Source organism: Ascaphus truei, chromosome 4 (genome assembly GCF_040206685.1).
Source record: "Ascaphus truei isolate aAscTru1 chromosome 4, aAscTru1.hap1, whole genome shotgun sequence".
NCBI classification, from domain to species: domain Eukaryota; kingdom Metazoa; phylum Chordata; class Amphibia; order Anura; family Ascaphidae; genus Ascaphus; species Ascaphus truei.
In genome coordinates this window covers 239,208,352-239,227,267 of record NC_134486.1, presented here as the reverse complement: position 1 = coordinate 239,227,267, position 18,916 = coordinate 239,208,352, and the positions used below count along the sequence as shown (strand labels likewise).

The window sequence follows — 18,916 nt, the reverse complement described above, 5'->3', positions numbered from 1 at the left end:
TGGTCCACCTGTTAGAAAACACACTTCTACTACATAGCACAATCTGCATTTCCTTCTTGCAGGCCCTACAACAGCTTTCCCAGGGCGCAGGACTAAAGTCTTCACCTAAGCCCCTTATTGTCGAGCGTGGGGGAAGGTTGTTGAGTTGGTAGGACGGGTCCAGACAAGTGAAACAAAAGATGGAGATTATGAATTTCTATGTAAACTCATTTGATGAGTGAAACGCGTAGGGTGACTTTATATCCCTGTACTGGTGGTGTCCGCTTCTGTGTTGGAAAACGCTTTAATATTCCCATAGACCATGTGAGTTTCATAGATTTTGGACCATCCTCCATTTTTGACCTAAATATTTTTGCACTATATACTTTTTCTGTTTTTCTTATGTAACATCCTGAGAAAGTTAGTGCTTTGGACGCTGCTATACCGGGTCCAGACATGGACTGTTCGTACTGGTAAGCCTGGCCAGGCCTGAATTATCCACTGGCCACAATGGGTACAGTTCCCAGGAGCTACGAAAAAGTTTTAGGCCCCAAAAAATCTCAGATGACTAAAAAATTTGAAAAATAAACTGTTAAATCAAACTTAATTATTAGCTTTAATTAAATAATTTACAAAACCTTTTTATTATAATAATACATCTACAAATGTTGAAGTATATACACATGAATGTAACGTTAAATAAAATTGTGAAATATTATGGAAAGTTTAATAATCAAGAATTAATAATAAGTAGCGTAATAGCATAACAAAATAGTACAATGTAGAGTGTTGGATATCTGAATTAAGTTTAATGATATTAGCTCCGATTTAAGTAATTGTACATTAAACATTAACTTTGCAGCTCTTTTTGTTAGCAAAATCACAGACTAAATCTTCCAATTTTTATTATATATTATATAGATCTGAGCCCAGCAGAAGAACTTCAGGGGTCGGCTGGTTGGGCCCCCCTTCGTCGCTGGTCCCAGCTCTACCAGTACCCCCTTGCCTTCCTGCATTACTGTGTGACACTAACCATTTCCATGACACTGTTGTATTTATGCATTGCCTTGTATACAGCGGCGCATTTAAAAATCCGCCGCCCCCAGGCACTTGCCTGTGTGGCTGCCTCCTTTCTGCTGCCCTCTTGCTCCTTTGGCATCCAAGCATCAAATGACGCTGCGAACGTCACGAACATGATGTCGCACGGCGGCGCCTTGCCATGGAAACGCAGTCATTTGACATCGCTCGGATTCCAAAGGAGCAGAAGGGCGCCAGAAAGGAGGCGGCTGACACAGACAAGTGCATTCTCATTATGTCTGATAGGCCCGAGAGTGTGGCATAAGCATATTGGGCTATTGCCGCCCTGGGCCCGGGCCTAAGAGGCCTTATGGGAAATCTGCCCTGCCTGTATAAATATCTTACTGTATGAGCTTCTATTGAACGTGTCTGGAGAAGGAACCTGAGTAGTCAGATAGAACCCATTTTAAACATCAGTAAGCCATTAAAGTGATCACTTCTACCTGACAACTGTTTTATGTGATTGAAAAAAGAATGTATTTTCTTTTCAAAAATCGTAATAAAGATTGGCAGCTTTTTGTTTTTCTTTTGACACCACACACTCGGGCCCCACGACCCCCTTCGGCACTCAAAGGGTTAAATGGGAGAACGTTTGATTGACCTGAAAAGAACAAAAGTACTGTAATTTAAACAGGTGTAGCAGAGCCCCCCACCTTAACTCTGGTAAGGGGGGAACTGCTGGAAAGCCCGCAGGAGATCCGCGCTGTATCGGGTTTGTCGGGGCGGCCATCTTGATTAGGTGCGCATGGGCAGTACGGCAGCCATTTTAGATTTGGCTCCCCATACACTACAGCGGGACTACATGTCCCAGAATCCTCGGGGGTGAGATGCAGGGGGAGGAGGATGATATAGGATATCTTTGGCGTGCAAAACCCCACGAGTCAGTCGGACGGAGGGCGGCAAGACAACAGGTAGTGTCCAGGGACCAGGGTCTCCTGGACTAGGCGTAGGCTTTGCCCCTTTAGACCCCAGCTAGGCCCTGAGTCACCCTAAGAGGAGTGTTGTAGGGAAGGCCCCTGATAGGGACGCTTCCCTTATACCAGATCAGTGTGTTAGTATTGCGTTGGTGACCTGACGGCTACGTGTTGCCCTGTGGCCTGGGATCCAGGACATTCAAGTGAGACACTCCAGCTGGAGCTCACCGACGAGGTGGATCAGGATCCTAAGGAGTGAGGGAATTTATGTTGGAGGCCCCGCTCGTGGGACCTGACTGTTCTTTACTACATCAGCTGCACCTGGTTACAGGAGTGACCAGGAAGGTATACGTGCACCAATGGTTCGCAGAGGTAGCACTACCTCACATTTGGGTGGGACTGACTGGGAAGGACACCAGAGGTATTGGTGCCAGCGCAACCTCAGTGCTTTGAGAGAACCACCAAGTGTTGGACCATTGGGGTTATCTGTGGGTGCAGTTATTGTGTGTTATATGTATGTTCTATACCATTACAGTAAAACGAGTTATAATTATAGTGTGGTATTGTTATTGCTGAGAGCATGGGCGTCCGCAGGGGGGGGAAAGGGGGGGGCGCTTGCCCCCCCCTGTATCCAGGGCCGCAAACAGGGGGGGCACAGGGGGGACAAAGGGTACTGCTTCCCGGGCCCCGTGGGTCAGGCCGGGCCCCCTGCGCGGCCAAGCAACAGTTAATTAAATAAATGTAAAAAAAAAAAGTTTAAAAAATGGCGCCGATTCCCCGCGGTCCCGGCGCGCATGCGCAGGGCCCGCTTCCTCCCGCTCCCAAAGTGGGACGGAGGGGGAAGTACAAGCCAAGCTCCTCTGCGGCCCACTCCCCCTCCCAACGGGGGATGGAGGGGGAAGTATAAGCTCCGCTGCGGCCCGCTCCCCCTCCCGCTCCCAACGTGGGATGGAGGGGGAAGAACCAGCTCCGCTGTGGCCCGCTTCCCCCCCATGGCCAGCTTCCCGCGCACCCACCTCCCACGTGCCCCCCAGCCCACCTCCCTTGGCCTTGCCCCCCCCCGAGCCCACCTCCCGTGCCCTCCTCCCGCGCCCCCTCCCCAAACCCACCTCCCGTCCCTGGCAGCTGCCGCGGGGATATCGGGGGCAGGAGGGGGAAGCGTCCGGCGACAAGCTGCACCCACCCGGTAAAGGTAAGTCACCCCACCCAGTCACTGTCACCCACTGTCACTGTCACCCACTGTCACCATAACCCACTGTCACTGTCATCCACTGTCACCATTACCCACTGTCGACATCAACCACCCACTGTCTCCCACCCACCCAGTCACTGTCTCCCACCCACCCAGTCACTGTCTCCCACCCACCCACTGTCTCCCACCCATCCACTGTCTCCCACCCACCCAGTCACTGTCTCCCACCCAGTCACTGTCTCCCACCCACCCAGTCACTGTCACCCACCCACCCAGTCACTGTCACCCAGTCACTCTCTCCCACCGTCATTCACCCACCCACTGTCATTCACCCACTGTCATTCACCCATCCACCCACTCACTCACTGTCATTCACCCACCCACCCACCATCATTCATCCACCCACCCACCATCATTCATCCACCCACCGTCATTATCCCACCCACCCACCCACCGTCATTCAACCGTCATTCACCCACCCACCGTCATTCACCCACCCACCCACTGTCATTCACCCACCCACTGTCATTCACCCACCCACCCACTGTCATTCACCCACCCACTGTCATTCACCCACTCACCCACTCACCCACTGTCATTCTACTGTCATTCACCCACTCACCCACCCAGGCAGGCAGACACATGTCTTTTGTTGAAAATATAAAAATAAACAGATTGCATTGTAATGTTTTATTCTGTAGTACAATAAGAAAACAGTTAAGTAAAAGTTGCGCTCTAAAAGATATTTTTTCGTGGTAGGTGCGCTATGGGTTCGGGGGGGGGCGCTATGGGTTCGGGGGGGGGCTGCTCCTTTCATTTGTCCTGGGCCCCATGATTTCTGTTGGCGGCTCTGCCTGGATCACTCACAGTCCTGGGCTATTTTTGGAATTTATGGCGCCGTACAGTACGTTTACGGCGCTATAAACGCCAAAAACAGACTCTGGGTGGACCGGGACGGAGGTGGGTGGACCGGGACGGAGGTGGGTGGGTGCCCCTGGCGCCGTGGCAGGCAGCTAGTGGTAGGCTAGCCTATGCTGCTACGCAGGAGGAAGCGCAGCGCACTGTCATTGGTAGCACTCGGGAGTGATGCGGCTCTCATTGGTAACACTACCTACCAATGAAAGCCGTCTCACTCCCAAGTCGGGACCAATCTGTGCCGCAGCCGGGACCGTCTTTGCGCTGCAGTTATAAATTATGCCCCCCCCTGAAAAAATTTCTGCGGACGCCCATGGCTGAGAGTATTGAGTTCTATGATGAATCATCCCGCCCACACTGGGATCTCTCATAGGTGGAGGCGCTGCACAGAACGGAGAGAGAGCTCACCCCAGGCTCCCAGAAACAGAGGCTTAGGACGCCTGTAAGCAAACGGGTATAGCAGCACGCGTTATTCTGGATCCAGGCTCACTTGTAGCAGGTGAGAAGATCCATGTAGCATAAACTCATCCCCTTTTTAAAGCACACAAAGTCCTTCTATTTTCTTCAACTTTATTGAGTGGGGTTAACAGAAATATAAAAGTACTTGCATGTAGTTTGTGGTAGGAAATGTCTCTTATGAGGAGATGTGTCCTATTGAAAGGTAGTGGCTTTTTTTTATCAGGAGAAGATAAAAAGGAATCCCTTTCTAAGGGAGCAGTGGAAGATATGACTACTTACTTCTGTTGAAAAGGGAGAGCACACTTTCCTTTCCAGACAGGAACAAGCCAACGGCCATAAAAATATACAGATAAGGGCAGGGGGAGAAGGCTAAACCAATCTGAACTATGAGCATTGGGAGATTGCCAGGGCAACTGACTAGTGGCTTGTGGAACAGGTAAAATGTAACAACTATGTTGCAATTTACACAGCAGCACTGACTGCTTGAACAGGGAAAACATGCAACTTTCCCTGGGGAGTGCTGGCAGCCTGAGAGCAGAAAAAGTACACAGAAAATAAACAATCCTGTTCCACGACACGCGTAGTTTCCCTTAGGCATAGGGAAAGGGGGCTACACATATAAGCACTGTATATGTTATTCTATCCCTTCAATGTAAGACAGCCTGCAACTTCAACAATAACAGAATTCCAACAGCTGGCTCAATGATTAAGTTATTAAAGTTACTGTATCATTTGCTTGTTAAAGAAAAAAAAGTGGCATTGTCTCTTGCCGTTTTGTTTTGTGTTTGTTTCTTTTTGATGCTGCAGTTGCTTAGCATTAAGGAAATGTAATTACCCGAGCTGCCGATCGATCCGTTCTCACGTGATCGATCAGCAAGGATCCTGCTTCCCCGGGTTCACAGTATGGCTGCCTATTTCAGAAGAGGAAGCGCTGTGCCTTTGTAAATGGTTGCTATAGCAACACAAGGAGGCTTAATGCATTACAACTCATTAAAAAGGGCATAAGGAGTGGGGGAGGGGGAATTTAAAAAATGCAGTAAGTATTGTATAATACTACACAACTGATGCATTAAAAAAAACACAGATCATTCTGAAGGTAATGCTGCCTTAACACTTTGAGTGCCCCAAGACCTAGCCACTACATCATGGGGTCTGGCACTCCAGGGGCATAGTGACTATGGCATGCCCATGGAGGGTTGTTTGTCATGTTTAGATCGCAGTACGCGATCTGCCCTGTGAGGAAACAGCAGAGAACTCCTCCTTTTCCATTTCCTGAAAAATGGCTGCCGCGGTCATATGACCGCTATTGAAAGTGGTCACATGACTGCACTGTGCCGGGAGGTCTGTGGTACTCCGGTACTCAAAGGGTTAAACTTAGTAAGACCATTTTAGAAACGGTTGGTTATACTGTAGCTGTGAGACAATAATGTTTTTGGCTACGTGCTATTTTCTCTCGAAGCAGGTGTTTTGTGCATCTGGAAATGTATATAGATGCTTAACCCTTTGGGTGCCCCAGGACGGAGTCACTATGTCATGGGGACTGGCACTCAGGGGGCCCTATGACATAGTGACTACGTCATGCTCAGGGAGGGTGTTCTTTATTTAGCTTATATTGCGTCCTACGTTCAATTGGAGCACAGACGCGATCTAACCAGTAAGGAAACGGAGGAAGAGGATTCCTTCCTCTTTCGTTTCCTCCAACATGTCCACTGTGGTCATGTGACAGCTATTGAAAGCGATCACGTGACTGCACTGAGTCCGAAAAGCTTTGGCACTCAAGAACCCCATAAAACAACAACACAGGCAGCGCTAACCACAATATAGTGACAAAGTGTATATCACCCTACATACAAATGGCAAAGCATGTATAAGGGGCTGCCTAGGATACAAAAACTGACCCCCTGGTCAGAACAATAGTATGGGAAGGGAAAGTAACCAATGGCGCCTATATATAATACACTTAAAGGATATATGAAAACCAAGCCTGTTGGCTGATGGACGTAACTCCTCACGTTGTGCTTAAAGAAAAGAGAAAGCACAACACATAGCGTAATACTGTAACTATATACACACAACACTTAACAATACATATAACAGCTGAGAAGTTGATAGGTGAAATATGTAATTTAAAACATTTAATATCAATTATAAATAATATATAATACACATGGACATGTAATAAACAGTTAATCTAATAAAAATGATGATAAGGTACTCTGCACCACCGATGAAGATAGTAGCAATGCCTACTCACCAGATGGAGTAGGTAAGTAAGCAGTGGATAAATTTGAGAGTATCCCCTCTCGTTTCTTGAGGCTGCTCCCTGCTGGCTGACGTCTCTGGAACCATGCGGTTGTAAATCTTCATGCGGGTGCTTCCGCAGCTCGCTTGGACAGCCGCCCAGATGGTGTAGAACGGCAACAGCTGATTGTGTACGCTGTCGGCATCAGCAGATCAGTGGGCCCACAGCGGACGTGGACTCAGCGGCAGCAGCCACCCCAGCACGCCGTCGGTATCGGCGGGCTGACTGGTCAGCCGCAAACGTAGATGGTACAAAGCGTGGGGATACTATCACAAAGTGCAGAGTACTAAAAAACGCCACCCTACGCGTTTCGAAAGGCTCTCTGCTTTCTTCCTCAGGGGTTTGTAAAATATGGTGTCCGACAAGGTCCCTTAAATACAAAGTCTGTAATTTAAAGGGATAGTTTCCACCTGCAGTTCAAAGCACTTGCGCAATAAGCACAATGAGAAAGTTCTTGGATTTATCATGCACATGCGCATTGAATTGTTCCTTTAAATTGTATAAAGTGCTGCTGCAAATTGTTATACTCAGCTGTTACAATAAACAAACAATTTAGACATAGACTCATTTTAACACATGACAATAAAACAACATATATAATAACAAATAATGATACATTGGTGCATATATAAAATTACTTTACTATGTGAATAATAGATAGGATGTATCAGTAATTGATACAACCAATCTGTAACCTATTAATTTTAGTGATTCTGTGATGTACTATAAACTGTGAGTGTACTGTGTATTAAATTAGATTTATAAACTATGTGATTAATTATAAAATATTTAAAAAGTGTTCAAACAATTTTAAAAACAATGTTTATAATCAAGTATAGGAGGAGTAGATGGGATATATCAGTAATTGATACAACCTATCTAAAACCTATTAATTTTAGTGATTCAGTGAAATATTATAAACTGTGAGTATACTGTGTATTAAATGGATTTATAAACTATGTGATTAATTATAAATTATTTAAAAAGTGCTCAGACAATTTTATAAATAATGTTTATAATCAAGTATAGGAGGAGTAGGATATATTAATATATGAATTACATTAGCTAGATATATGTGTCGCAAGGACATTAATGTTATTAACCTACCAAAAAGGATTTTAAATCGAATTCTACATTTAAGCCCATTGGGGATAGAGTGCGTAATTCATAGATCCAGTAGGATTCTCTTCTCCCCAATAGGCTCAAAGTATTCCCTCCTCTCCAATGTGGAGTGATACACTCGATGGCTACACATTTTAGACCCTTAGGATCTTGGTTGTGCACTCGTAGGAAATGATTGGACACATTGTGTGTTACTAAACCAGTTTTAATATTGTATATATGTTCATACAAACGTCTTTTTATGGCTCTAGTGGTCATACCCACATACTGCAGACCACATGGACATTCAAGCAAATAAATAACGAAAGAGTTATTGCATGTAATATGTTGCTTAATTTTATAATTTTTTTGAGTTTTATTTGAAATGAAGTCAGATTTAATCTGACTTCATTTCAAATAAAACTCAAAAAAATTATTTGCTTGAATGTCCATGTGGTCTGCAGTATGTGGGTATGACCACTAGAGCCATAAAAAGACGTTTGTATGAACATATATACAATATTAAAACTGGTTTAGTAACACACAATGTGTCCAATCATTTCCTACGAGTGCACAACCAAGATCCTAAGGGTCTAAAATGTGTAGCCATCGAGTGTATCACTCCACATTGGAGAGGAGGGAATACTTTGAGCCTATTGGGGAGAAGAGAATCCTACTGGATCTATGAATTACGCACTCTATCCCCAATGGGCTTAAATGTAGAATTCGATTTAAAATCCTTTTTGGTAGGTTAATAACATTAATGTCCTTGCGACACATATATCTAGCTAATGTAATTCATATATTAATATATCCTACTCCTCCTATACTTGATTATAAACATTATTTATAAAATTGTCTGAGCACTTTTTAAATAATTTATAATTAATCACATAGTTTATAAATCCATTTAATACACAGTATACTCACAGTTTATAATATTTCACTGAATCACTAAAATTAATAGGTTTTAGATAGGTTGTATCAATTACTGATATATCCCATCTACTCCTCCTATACTTGATTATAAACATTGTTTTTAAAATTGTTTGAACACTTTTTAAATATTTTATAATTAATCACATAGTTTATAAATCTAATTTAATACACAGTACACTCACAGTTTATAGTACATCACAGAATCACTAAAATTAATAGGTTACAGATTGGTTGTATCAATTACTGATACATCCTATCTATTATTCACATAGTAAAGTAATTTTATATATGCACCAATGTATCATTATTTGTTATTATATATGTTGTTTTATTGTCATGTGTTAAAATGAGTCTATGTCTAAATTGTTTGTTTATTGTAACAGCTGAGTATAACAATTTGCAGCAGCACTTTATACAATTTAAAGGAACAATTCAATGCGCATGTGCATGATAAATCCAAGAACTTTCTCATTGTGCTTATTGCGCAAGTGCTTTGAACTGCAGGTGGAAACTATCCCTTTAAATTACAGACTTTGTATTTAAGGGACCTTGTCGGACACCATATTTTACAAACCCCTGAGGAAGAAAGCAGAGAGCCTTTCGAAACGCGTAGGGTGGCGTTTTTTAGTACTCTGCACTTTGTGATAGTATCCCCACGCTTTGTACCATCTACGTTTGCGGCTGACCAGTCAGCCCGCCGATACCGACGGCGTGCTGGGGTGGCTGCTGCCGCTGAGTCCACGTCCGCTGTGGGCCCACTGATCTGCTGATGCCGACAGCGTACACAATCAGCTGTTGCCGTTCTACACCATCTGGGCGGCTGTCCAAGCGAGCTGCGGAAGCACCCGCATGAAGATTTACAACCGCATGGTTCCAGAGACGTCAGCCAGCAGGGAGCAGCCTCAAGAAACGAGAGGGGATACTCTCAAATTTATCCACTGCTTACTTACCTACTCCATCTGGTGAGTAGGCATTGCTACTATCTTCATCGGTGGTGCAGAGTACCTTATCATCATTTTTATTAGATTAACTGTTTATTACATGTCCATGTGTATTATATATTATTTATAATTGATATTAAATGTTTTAAATTACATATTTCACCTATCAACTTCTCAGCTGTTATATGTATTGTTAAGTGTTGTGTGTATATAGTTACAGTATTACGCTATGTGTTGTGCTTTCTCTTTTCTTTAAGCACAACGTGAGGAGTTACGTCCATCAGCCAACAGGCTTGGTTTTCATATATCCTTTAAGTGTATTATATATAGGCGCCATTGGTTACTTTCCCTTCCCATACTCAAGAACCCCGACCCTCTCTGGCACACAAAGGGTTAAGCAAAGTGGGCCCTTTTCACTCATGTTTTGATTAAATATAAAATTTGTGTTTTGGTTTTAGTTTTGCGCAATTTGACTGGTTTAGGTTTTGCTTTTAGATTTGCATAAAATTATTGAAAGACCAAAAAAAAAAAAACTAAAAAAAATCGTTCAAAATCTGGCCAATATTTATAAAACTTTGAACTTTTAGCAAACATTTACATTTTTTAAAAGTTCTTTTTAAAGAAAAAAAACAATGAAAATAAACAAAACAATTAATCTTTTTCGGGTATTGACTTTCTGGTTTGAAATGTGATGCGATCATGGAAGTATATGAAATATATTCCTAAATCAGCGATCAACCCCAGTAGCCTATATGAGTTTTACTCATCCAATCTTAGTATTTTTCCCCCTAAGCATGTACTGCTCTTTTTAGTATATTGTTTTGTTTACAAATCATGATTTTGTTCATCTCTAGCTTCTGAGGTTACTATGATAACCTATGACTGGACTGGGCTCTGGGGAGAACTCCATTTTAACATCCCAAACAACAGCTTAACATCTCTACTAAACCAAAGGAAAGCAAACAAAATATCTCAGCCGAACATGTCAATTAAGTCTTACAATGGGGAAAAAATGGTTCAATTATTTTCTATTCATTAATATTACAATGTATTTTGCTTAGCTTAGGGCCCCATTACATATCGGCTGATACAGCACAATCACTCTGCAATCAGGCCCTCTTTGAGTCCACTAAATTATTGTTATAGAAAATGATTCATAATATTTCATTTTGCAAATACTATTTTCCCAAAAATACCAAAAATGGAAATACTAGATATTTTAAAGCAAAAACAAGTATTATTCCCCCCCTCACCCCCCAACCCCCCACATTTACTGCCAAATATAACTGAAGTGAATTTTAAAAACAACTGATCCAACTTTCCGGTTGTGAGAAAGTTTTGTTTTGGAGTATAATGAAAATCTCCCTTTCCGCTTCACAACACTTGCATTCCCGTAGCATTTTGCAGCAAGAAATATTAAACACGGGCCTCTAGAAACGGCTTTCAGCTCGTCTCCATCCTCAGTAAAAGCCACAGGCTTAAGCGCCAACAAAAAGCCATCAGTCTTGGCCAACATAAATAATGTCTTCAGCTGGTAATGAGGCATTCTGCAAACATTTTGTAAACCACATATTATTATTTTTTAGTTCCCTTGCAATTTATGTGCCCTACTGGCTTCCCTTTAAACAGTGGAAGTTGTTTTCTTTAGATAAATCCCTCTGGCTACCTAAAGAACTAAAACTCATTTAGCCACTCTGAATGGGGCAGTGTGTGCATTACCTGGGATACAGGCCAACGCCAACGTCCTGCATCTCCCCGTCACTAATGGTGAAGCTGTTGCAGGTCACCTGTAAAAACAAGCAAAGCAAATGAAGGATTAGTGGGGGTTTGACCCAAAGGAAAGAAACATTTCAGAAACAAAGCCTGAGCCATTCAGCAATTTGCTCTGGGAGGCCATAAAATCCAACACCAGCACTTGATTCAGCTCCAGTGATCACATGGGGGGGGGGGGAGCCCAGGCTCCCACAGTACTCTAACCACGTTACATGAGGTATACTGGTGTCATTCACAAAATGGGTTATACAAAAATAAAACATGGATACAAATAAGGTGTTCTTAATTAACGAAAAGAAAGGGGAACTGTTCAGCTGGGCAGCCAAGTGACACTTGTTTGACAAACTACTGGTTGTAAATAAGATGCAATAAAGTTGTGTGGCTGAAACATGCCTGTCACAGTTACACCCTTATAAACAGTTAACAACTGGCTTAATTTACAAGTGATTGGTTTTTGCAAGGCTTCGTATAAACATACAGCAAGTACTACTACATGTTACTGATCTAAATAGCCACCAGCATAGTGCTGTATATTCACGTCAAATAGTTTTACTTTTTTTTTTTTTAAACAAGCTGTTTGTTGCAAAACACCCTCATTTATTATATTTGTGTTTGAAAGGAAGACTGCATTTCTGATTAAGTGTTCAATAAAAGTGGTGACATCAATCGCAGTAGGTTTTGATTATCATAAATGATCAGATAACCTGTGATATCTAAATAGTAATCTTATTGACAAACAAAAATACAATTCTAACCAAAGGCATTGTTGCGATGTCTGCCAAAAGAACACATCATTCTTGGCTGACAAGCGAGAATGAGCTTGGGAAAAGATGTGAAATGCATGATAGCAATGACATATGGAAGACAAGGCCTTTTAATCTAATTTGCAACATAAGAATGGCCAAATGCAACATGTGTAGGTAAACTTTGATGTAGAATAAATGACATTGCAAGCTGTAAAGAATTTCTGATGAAGAATAGAGATGTGGGAAATGTTCTCTGAGGTTCACAAACAAGACATTCGCCCATCTCTACTAAAGAAGGGTGAATTTATTTCTAAACCACTACAACCGCAGGTTTTGAAGTATGTGAAAAACATGGGCAACATTGTCCCCAGGAATGGCATGTTCCTTTTACAAGATCAGGTAGCAAAGATCTGCAGGTTCCAAATTCACAATCCTTTTCCCAGCTCATATATGAAGACGAGGGAATAATGCGACTCAAACATACAGATGTAGCGAACGTTATTGCACCCGTTATCTCCCGCTGACGCGTTTCCGCAGGTGCGAGTTTTAAAGTGTTACCGTGCAATTTGCAATTCAATGGAGCCACGAGCAACAAACTCGATTTATTGCCTTGCCACATGATAACAGGTGCAATAACGTTGGCTCTATCTGTACAGTCTCTGGAACAGTCTGCGTTGTACAGACAATCTATAAAAACAGGCTCAAGACCTACCTGTTTACTCAGGCATTTTATTAATGAACCACAACCTGCCAGGCATTTAATTGATACAGTACCGTCCCATCCTCTATTGTATCTTTCCCTGTGTTTGGTCTCTTTTATAACCTTGGAAGTGTTCTTCTTTTTCCTTTCTGTAACTGTGAAGGGCTTTGAAACCCATTGGGAGAATATATATATATATATATATATATATATATATATATATATATATATATATGTATATATGTACCCTAGTGTACCCTACACTCCTCTAGCAGGAGAAACTCTCTTCTGTGTCTGCACACTCTGAAGTCTTTCCCAGAAGAACCTAGCTCAACCCCTTACTCTACTATATAGAGGGGGAGAAAAAACCTCCTTCCCTGGGCAGTGGCTAGTAAGCCGGCCTACACACTGTCATAGCCCCCTTTACAATAGCAGGCTAAACCTGAACTTTATTGAACATGCACAATGAACAATATAACATACCCAGCATAGTCTACTACTAACATTGCCCACTAAATGGGACTTACATTGTTATGAGGCCAGGACATCAGTAGTCCCAGGAGACTGGGCTACATATTTATTGTAATAGATTAGCACTGCTAGCCTGTACATTGGATGGAACCTACTTAAAGGAAAGTCTTTTTTTTTTTTAATCCTTTAACAAACTTGTCTGGATAACTCTAAAAAAAGAATCGAAATTCACAATACATGAACTGATTGAAGACACAAATTAGCACAGAGAGTAGAGCACTAAGATTACAGAGCCTCAGAGTTCAATTCTACACGGAGGGCACATGTTTAATTCATGCTGCTTTGCCCCATCTCCTTTTCTCTCCGCTCTGGTAAAATAAGCAGTGCTGAGCCTCAATAGAATGTGGAAAAGTAGGTCATCCCCCTTCTAGTCAACATTTAAAAAAAAAAAAAAAACACATTGAAAATGTTTCTCTAATTAGTGCATATGGTATAATTCAAAGCAGTTTTTGTGACCATGCTGCAGTTTACATGCCCAAGCTCTCAATATCTATGCTGATTCCATGCTGTGGACAATGCCACCTGCAGTTGCCTAGGTTATATTAATAATAACAGCACTCATACATATAAATCTTACACATCAATATATACTCCATTGTTTATATACAGATAAAAAAAAAATAACACTTATCCTACTAAATGAAGGTGCATTTTCTCATTTGTGAGCACTATTTACAATATGTGCATTACAGCTGCTGAAAGACCATAAAAAACGTTATATTGCATCTATGGTTTATGTATGATAATGGCTCATTTAAAAAAACTATTTACTGTACTCTTCAGCTGCCCAACCGATGGATCCAGGGTCAGTGGGGACTCCTGAAGATAAAGTGTTTGGGTATTGCCAGATATAGCATGCATTGCTGCCTGCAAAACACGCACCTTTAATGCAGGCTCGGGATTACTGGCCTGGACACTGTGGGCCATATTCAGTAAGTGGTGCTATTCCATTAGACACCTTCCAGTGCCAGAAGACAACCTCTGACTCATTGAAGTAGATGGGCTGGAAACCTGTCTGCGGTAGCCTTTCTTCTACTAATGCTTTGTGGCAGGAGTGGCAACTCTAGTCCTCAAGTGCCACCAACAGGACAGGTTTTAAGGATATCCCAGCTTCAGCCCAGGTGGCTCAATAACTGGCTCAGTCAACGACTGAGCCACCGATTGAGCCGCCTGGGCTGAAGCCGGGATATTCTTAAAACTTGACCTGTTGGTGGCCCTTGAGGACTGGAGTTGGCCACCCCTGCTTTAGGGGCTTATGTTTTAGAATAGAAACACTCATGAAAGGGTAGAGCCCCTTCAAATTTCCTTGTGCTGCAGAGATTCACTCCAGGTATATGAAGTCCATTTAAATCAGCAACATGATTATAGACCATAAGGGGTTAACACATATGATGAACAGCAAATGAGTCTACTGACTCTCCCCTAGTATGGGAGCAGCCTGGCAACATACAGAGGGTTGACCCAGTAGGTTAAGTAACCTGCTAGGGACTCCTCAAATGTATAAATAGAGCACTAAAAATGGCTCTTCCCCTGGGGTGCTTAAGAATAAGAAATAAACTTACTCAGTTCTTTCATTGGTCTGTTCCTGTTGGCGTGCTCCATTCTTGTGAGCAGTAAAGTAGCAGGATATCCTCTCCATAGGAAAGTAATCAGCGGGCACTGCTTGGACAAAAAATGGCAAGAAGGCTCGACTGTGCAAAAAATATAAAAGCCTTTATTGGTTCCCGGCAAACATGGATAAAAAAGGGGAGAAGGAGTCCCCCCTCAGCGCTCTGACGCATTTCGTCCGCACAGGGACTTTGTCGAAACGCGTCAGAGCGCTGAGGGGGGACTCCTCCCCTTTTTTATCCATGTTTGCCGGGAACCAATAAAGGCTTTCATATTTTTTGCACAGTCCAGCCTTCTTGCCATTTTTTGTCCTAGCAGTGCCTGCTGATTACTTTCCTATGGAGAGGATATCCTGCTATGTTTTAGAATAGTACTTGCTTAAAAAAATAGTGTACAGTATACATTTTATGCAGATTGAGAAAATGAGAAACATGTGAAACAATATGCGGTGTTAACAAACACTTTAACGTGGCTATTTTAATGTATTTTATTGTCAAGTAATTTGCCCACACCAGTCAAGCTACCTCCTTTGAATGACATGAAACTGCACCTTGAAAGTCAAGAGAACACATTATTTATTTTGCAAATTCAGCAATAAACAAACCAATCTATGTGCAGCGGTAATTATGTTGTTTGTTATTTACCGCCATTGAGTAACTTCCCCTGGAAGTGCTCTTAAAGTATATAAAAAAGTGGTTTTAAGCATTTTTGCAAGACTATGTTGCATATTTACGAAGAGCTGCTATGCCTTAAGACATCATATGGCCTTATTTAAATGAATGAGCTATAAGGTGTCTTTAAGTGTTTGTAGGGGTCTTATGTAATAGAACCACTTAGTAAATATGGCCCTAAATGGCACTTTTCTAAGTGACACTGTGTGCTTCAACAGAGAGATCAAGTGTTGCAGATAATTCATGTTTCTCCAACACAGTGAGCTCCATGTGACGTCCTTGGAAGCAGATTACCAACTCTATATTTTATCTTCGCTGTGTTTATTATCATTTCTATTAAAAAGGCTCAAACCCTGCAGTAGAGTGTTTACATGGCAATGCCTGCTGTTTATTTACACTGTCACCAGGCAGCACACAGCTGTTTTTACGCAGCATACAAAGGATCTTATCAGACACAAATGTCCTCTCAGACTAGGTTCCTTGAGGTCTACTACTGTCAGTGAAATAGTCCAAAGAGTATAATATAGCCCTGTATGCAGATGACATTTTACCAACACTCACTAGACCACTGACATCCCTTCCTAATCTATTTGAGGAGATTTTGACATTTAATTTTTTCTAAAACTACAAAATAAATAACACAAAATCGGAGGCCCTGGCACTGGGAGTGGAGACAGGGACGCAAAAATTGTTGAAACGGAATTTTAACTTCAGATGGAAAGAGGACAGCATCAAATAGCTGGGGGTATATTTGACCACCAGGTATTCTGAGCTTTACAAAGCTAGTTACCCAGAGATGTTCTTGTTGATCAACAGTGATCTGGAGGAGTGGAATAGATATTGCATCTCGTGGATTGGCAGAATAACAGTTAAGATGAATTCTCTCCCCAAACTGCTCTATCTATTTCATAGTCTTCCAATTAATATCCCAATCAAAATTATTATGAATTATATGCAAAGCAAGATCTATACATTCATCTGGAGAAAGAAAAAAACAAGAGTAAAAAGAAGTGTACTTAGTGCATTAAAGACAGATGGTGGTCTGGCCTTGTCGTCATTAAACAAATACTATGCTGCAGCACAATTAAGTCATTTACCGGCATGGCATAGACCCATGCAACCTATTAAATGGGTGGAGATAAAAGTGACTGAGATTCCTGTACAAAATATAGATTCATTGCTGTGGATCCCTTTAAGAGATGTGTGCAGAGGTTCATAATGGAGAATGATTTGGGTGTAGTTATATCTTGGCTTTATTGAGCCTGTTCCTTTATCCAGGCAAAACATACAAAAACAACAAAATAACAAACCCCTATCCCTTTGTAAGGGCTAACTTACTCCCCCAGACCCTATCTGCAGGACTGGGGGGATATTCCCATTACCAGACTATCACCCCAAAGTCTCAAGAGGTACCTTAAGCAGGTGGCCCTCCATGTCAGTCTCTGGGAGGTTCCTGGGTCCTCTGTGTCCAGGATATATAGGTCTATGGGTGTCTTAATCTCAGCACAACCTTTGTTCTCAAGACAGCGTCTGTGTGCAGTCTTCTCTGCTCTCCTTCTGTCAGCCCAAATGTGAGTTAAGAGTAGACGAAATTCCAGATAATGGAAAAAATGCCGGTGCGCTGCTCTTTCAAAAAAGGAAATACTGGGACATGATGACCAAAAAATGTATTTGTTAAAAAACATAACACAAAGTACTACCCCACCTCAACTTCGCCTGGGAGCACGCACAGCAGGAGATAGTCCAGCTGGACCATGAGTGTTATACAGCTATCAACATTATTGTGCTTAAAGTCAAGCCAGTTGCTGCTGTTATCTTGATTATTAAAGATGTCAACTATAGGGTGACGGGGACGCGCCAGGTCGCGGTGTTACTGGACATCGCGCACCCCTCTCTCAGCCAGACGTAAGAGACTCAAGCATTGGGAGTTATATAAACACGGAGACCGCTTATATAAGGACTGTGTTATGTTTCTACATTTCTCCTACTGATTTCTGCAGAAGAATTTCACTACTAATAATGTGATATATATATTATTCACATATGAGGAGTTCTCTAGAGCAGGGGCGCACAAACTTTTTTGGCGGCGCCCCCCCTGCCTTACCTTCTCCATGGCCGCCCAGCTCCTTACCTCGAGCGGCGTCAAATAACTCCACGGGGTCCTGCGATGTCACGTGCCCTGCGGAGTCATTTGACGTCACGTTACCATAGCAACCGTGACATCACATGGCGCCGCCTTGCCATGGTCACGTGTGCTGAAGCTGGCAGAATCCCGGTAAGTAGAGGTTGTATAGGCCTCACGCGATCCCCCGGCATTTACTTTAAATGCCTGGGGGGAGAGCGCGGGACCTCTGCAACAGCCCGCACCACCCAAAAAAAATCTCACACTCCCCCAGTTTGCGCGCCACTGCTCTAGAGCATCGGACTGGGAGCTTCTTATAGCTTGGTGTGTCCAAATGTGAGCTAAGGAATCTCTCTCCTGTGTTTCACATGAGGCTTTTTTTTACAGAGCTCTCAGTCCAGGTGGAGACTAGTTAATTGATTGGCTGCAATTAAACTCTCTCTGTGCTGGATTCTCAGAGCTCTGAGGCGGCTTTATTTAAACAGGAATAAGTCCCTGTTTCAATTCCTAAAAAGAATAGACCTGGAGATGCGTATAACCACCCGGTTATTAAATACACTTTAAATATTTGGGATACATAGGAGAAAAAAAGGGGTTAAGGGGACAACCCTCTCTCATGACCCCTATATGGAGGAATGGGGAATTTCCACCAGAATGTACTATATACCAGGAAGAAATAATATCTGGATTGCAAGAGGTATAGTTAAGATTAAACATGCTATGGTTTTTTTTGGGAAATTAAACATATTTGAAGAAATACAAGAGATACAATATTCCACGTTCAGAATATTTCATATACACACAAATCAGCCATTTTATTATTTCAACATTTCTTCCGTGAAGGGATACACATCTGACCGTATTTGAAAAGATGAGCACAGCACAAACACATCAGAAATGGCTGGTCTCAAGCAAACTGTATATTCTGTTTTTTTAGTCTCCTGGA

At 42.4% G+C, this 18,916-nt stretch overlaps 1 protein-coding gene across 3 annotated transcripts in view; it reads right to left on the bottom strand.

The window, feature by feature from the left end:
* The window catches only part of SMYD3 (SET and MYND domain containing 3), a 1,022,776-nt gene that overhangs the window by 261,973 nt on the left and 741,887 nt on the right, over positions 1-18,916 (bottom strand). For all 3 annotated transcript variants that reach the window (XM_075597074.1, XM_075597076.1, XM_075597077.1), the window contains one exon: positions 11,539-11,606. In XM_075597074.1, coding sequence (XP_075453189.1) covers positions 11,539-11,606 — 68 coding nt within the window. The remainder of the gene's footprint in view (positions 1-11,538; positions 11,607-18,916) is intronic.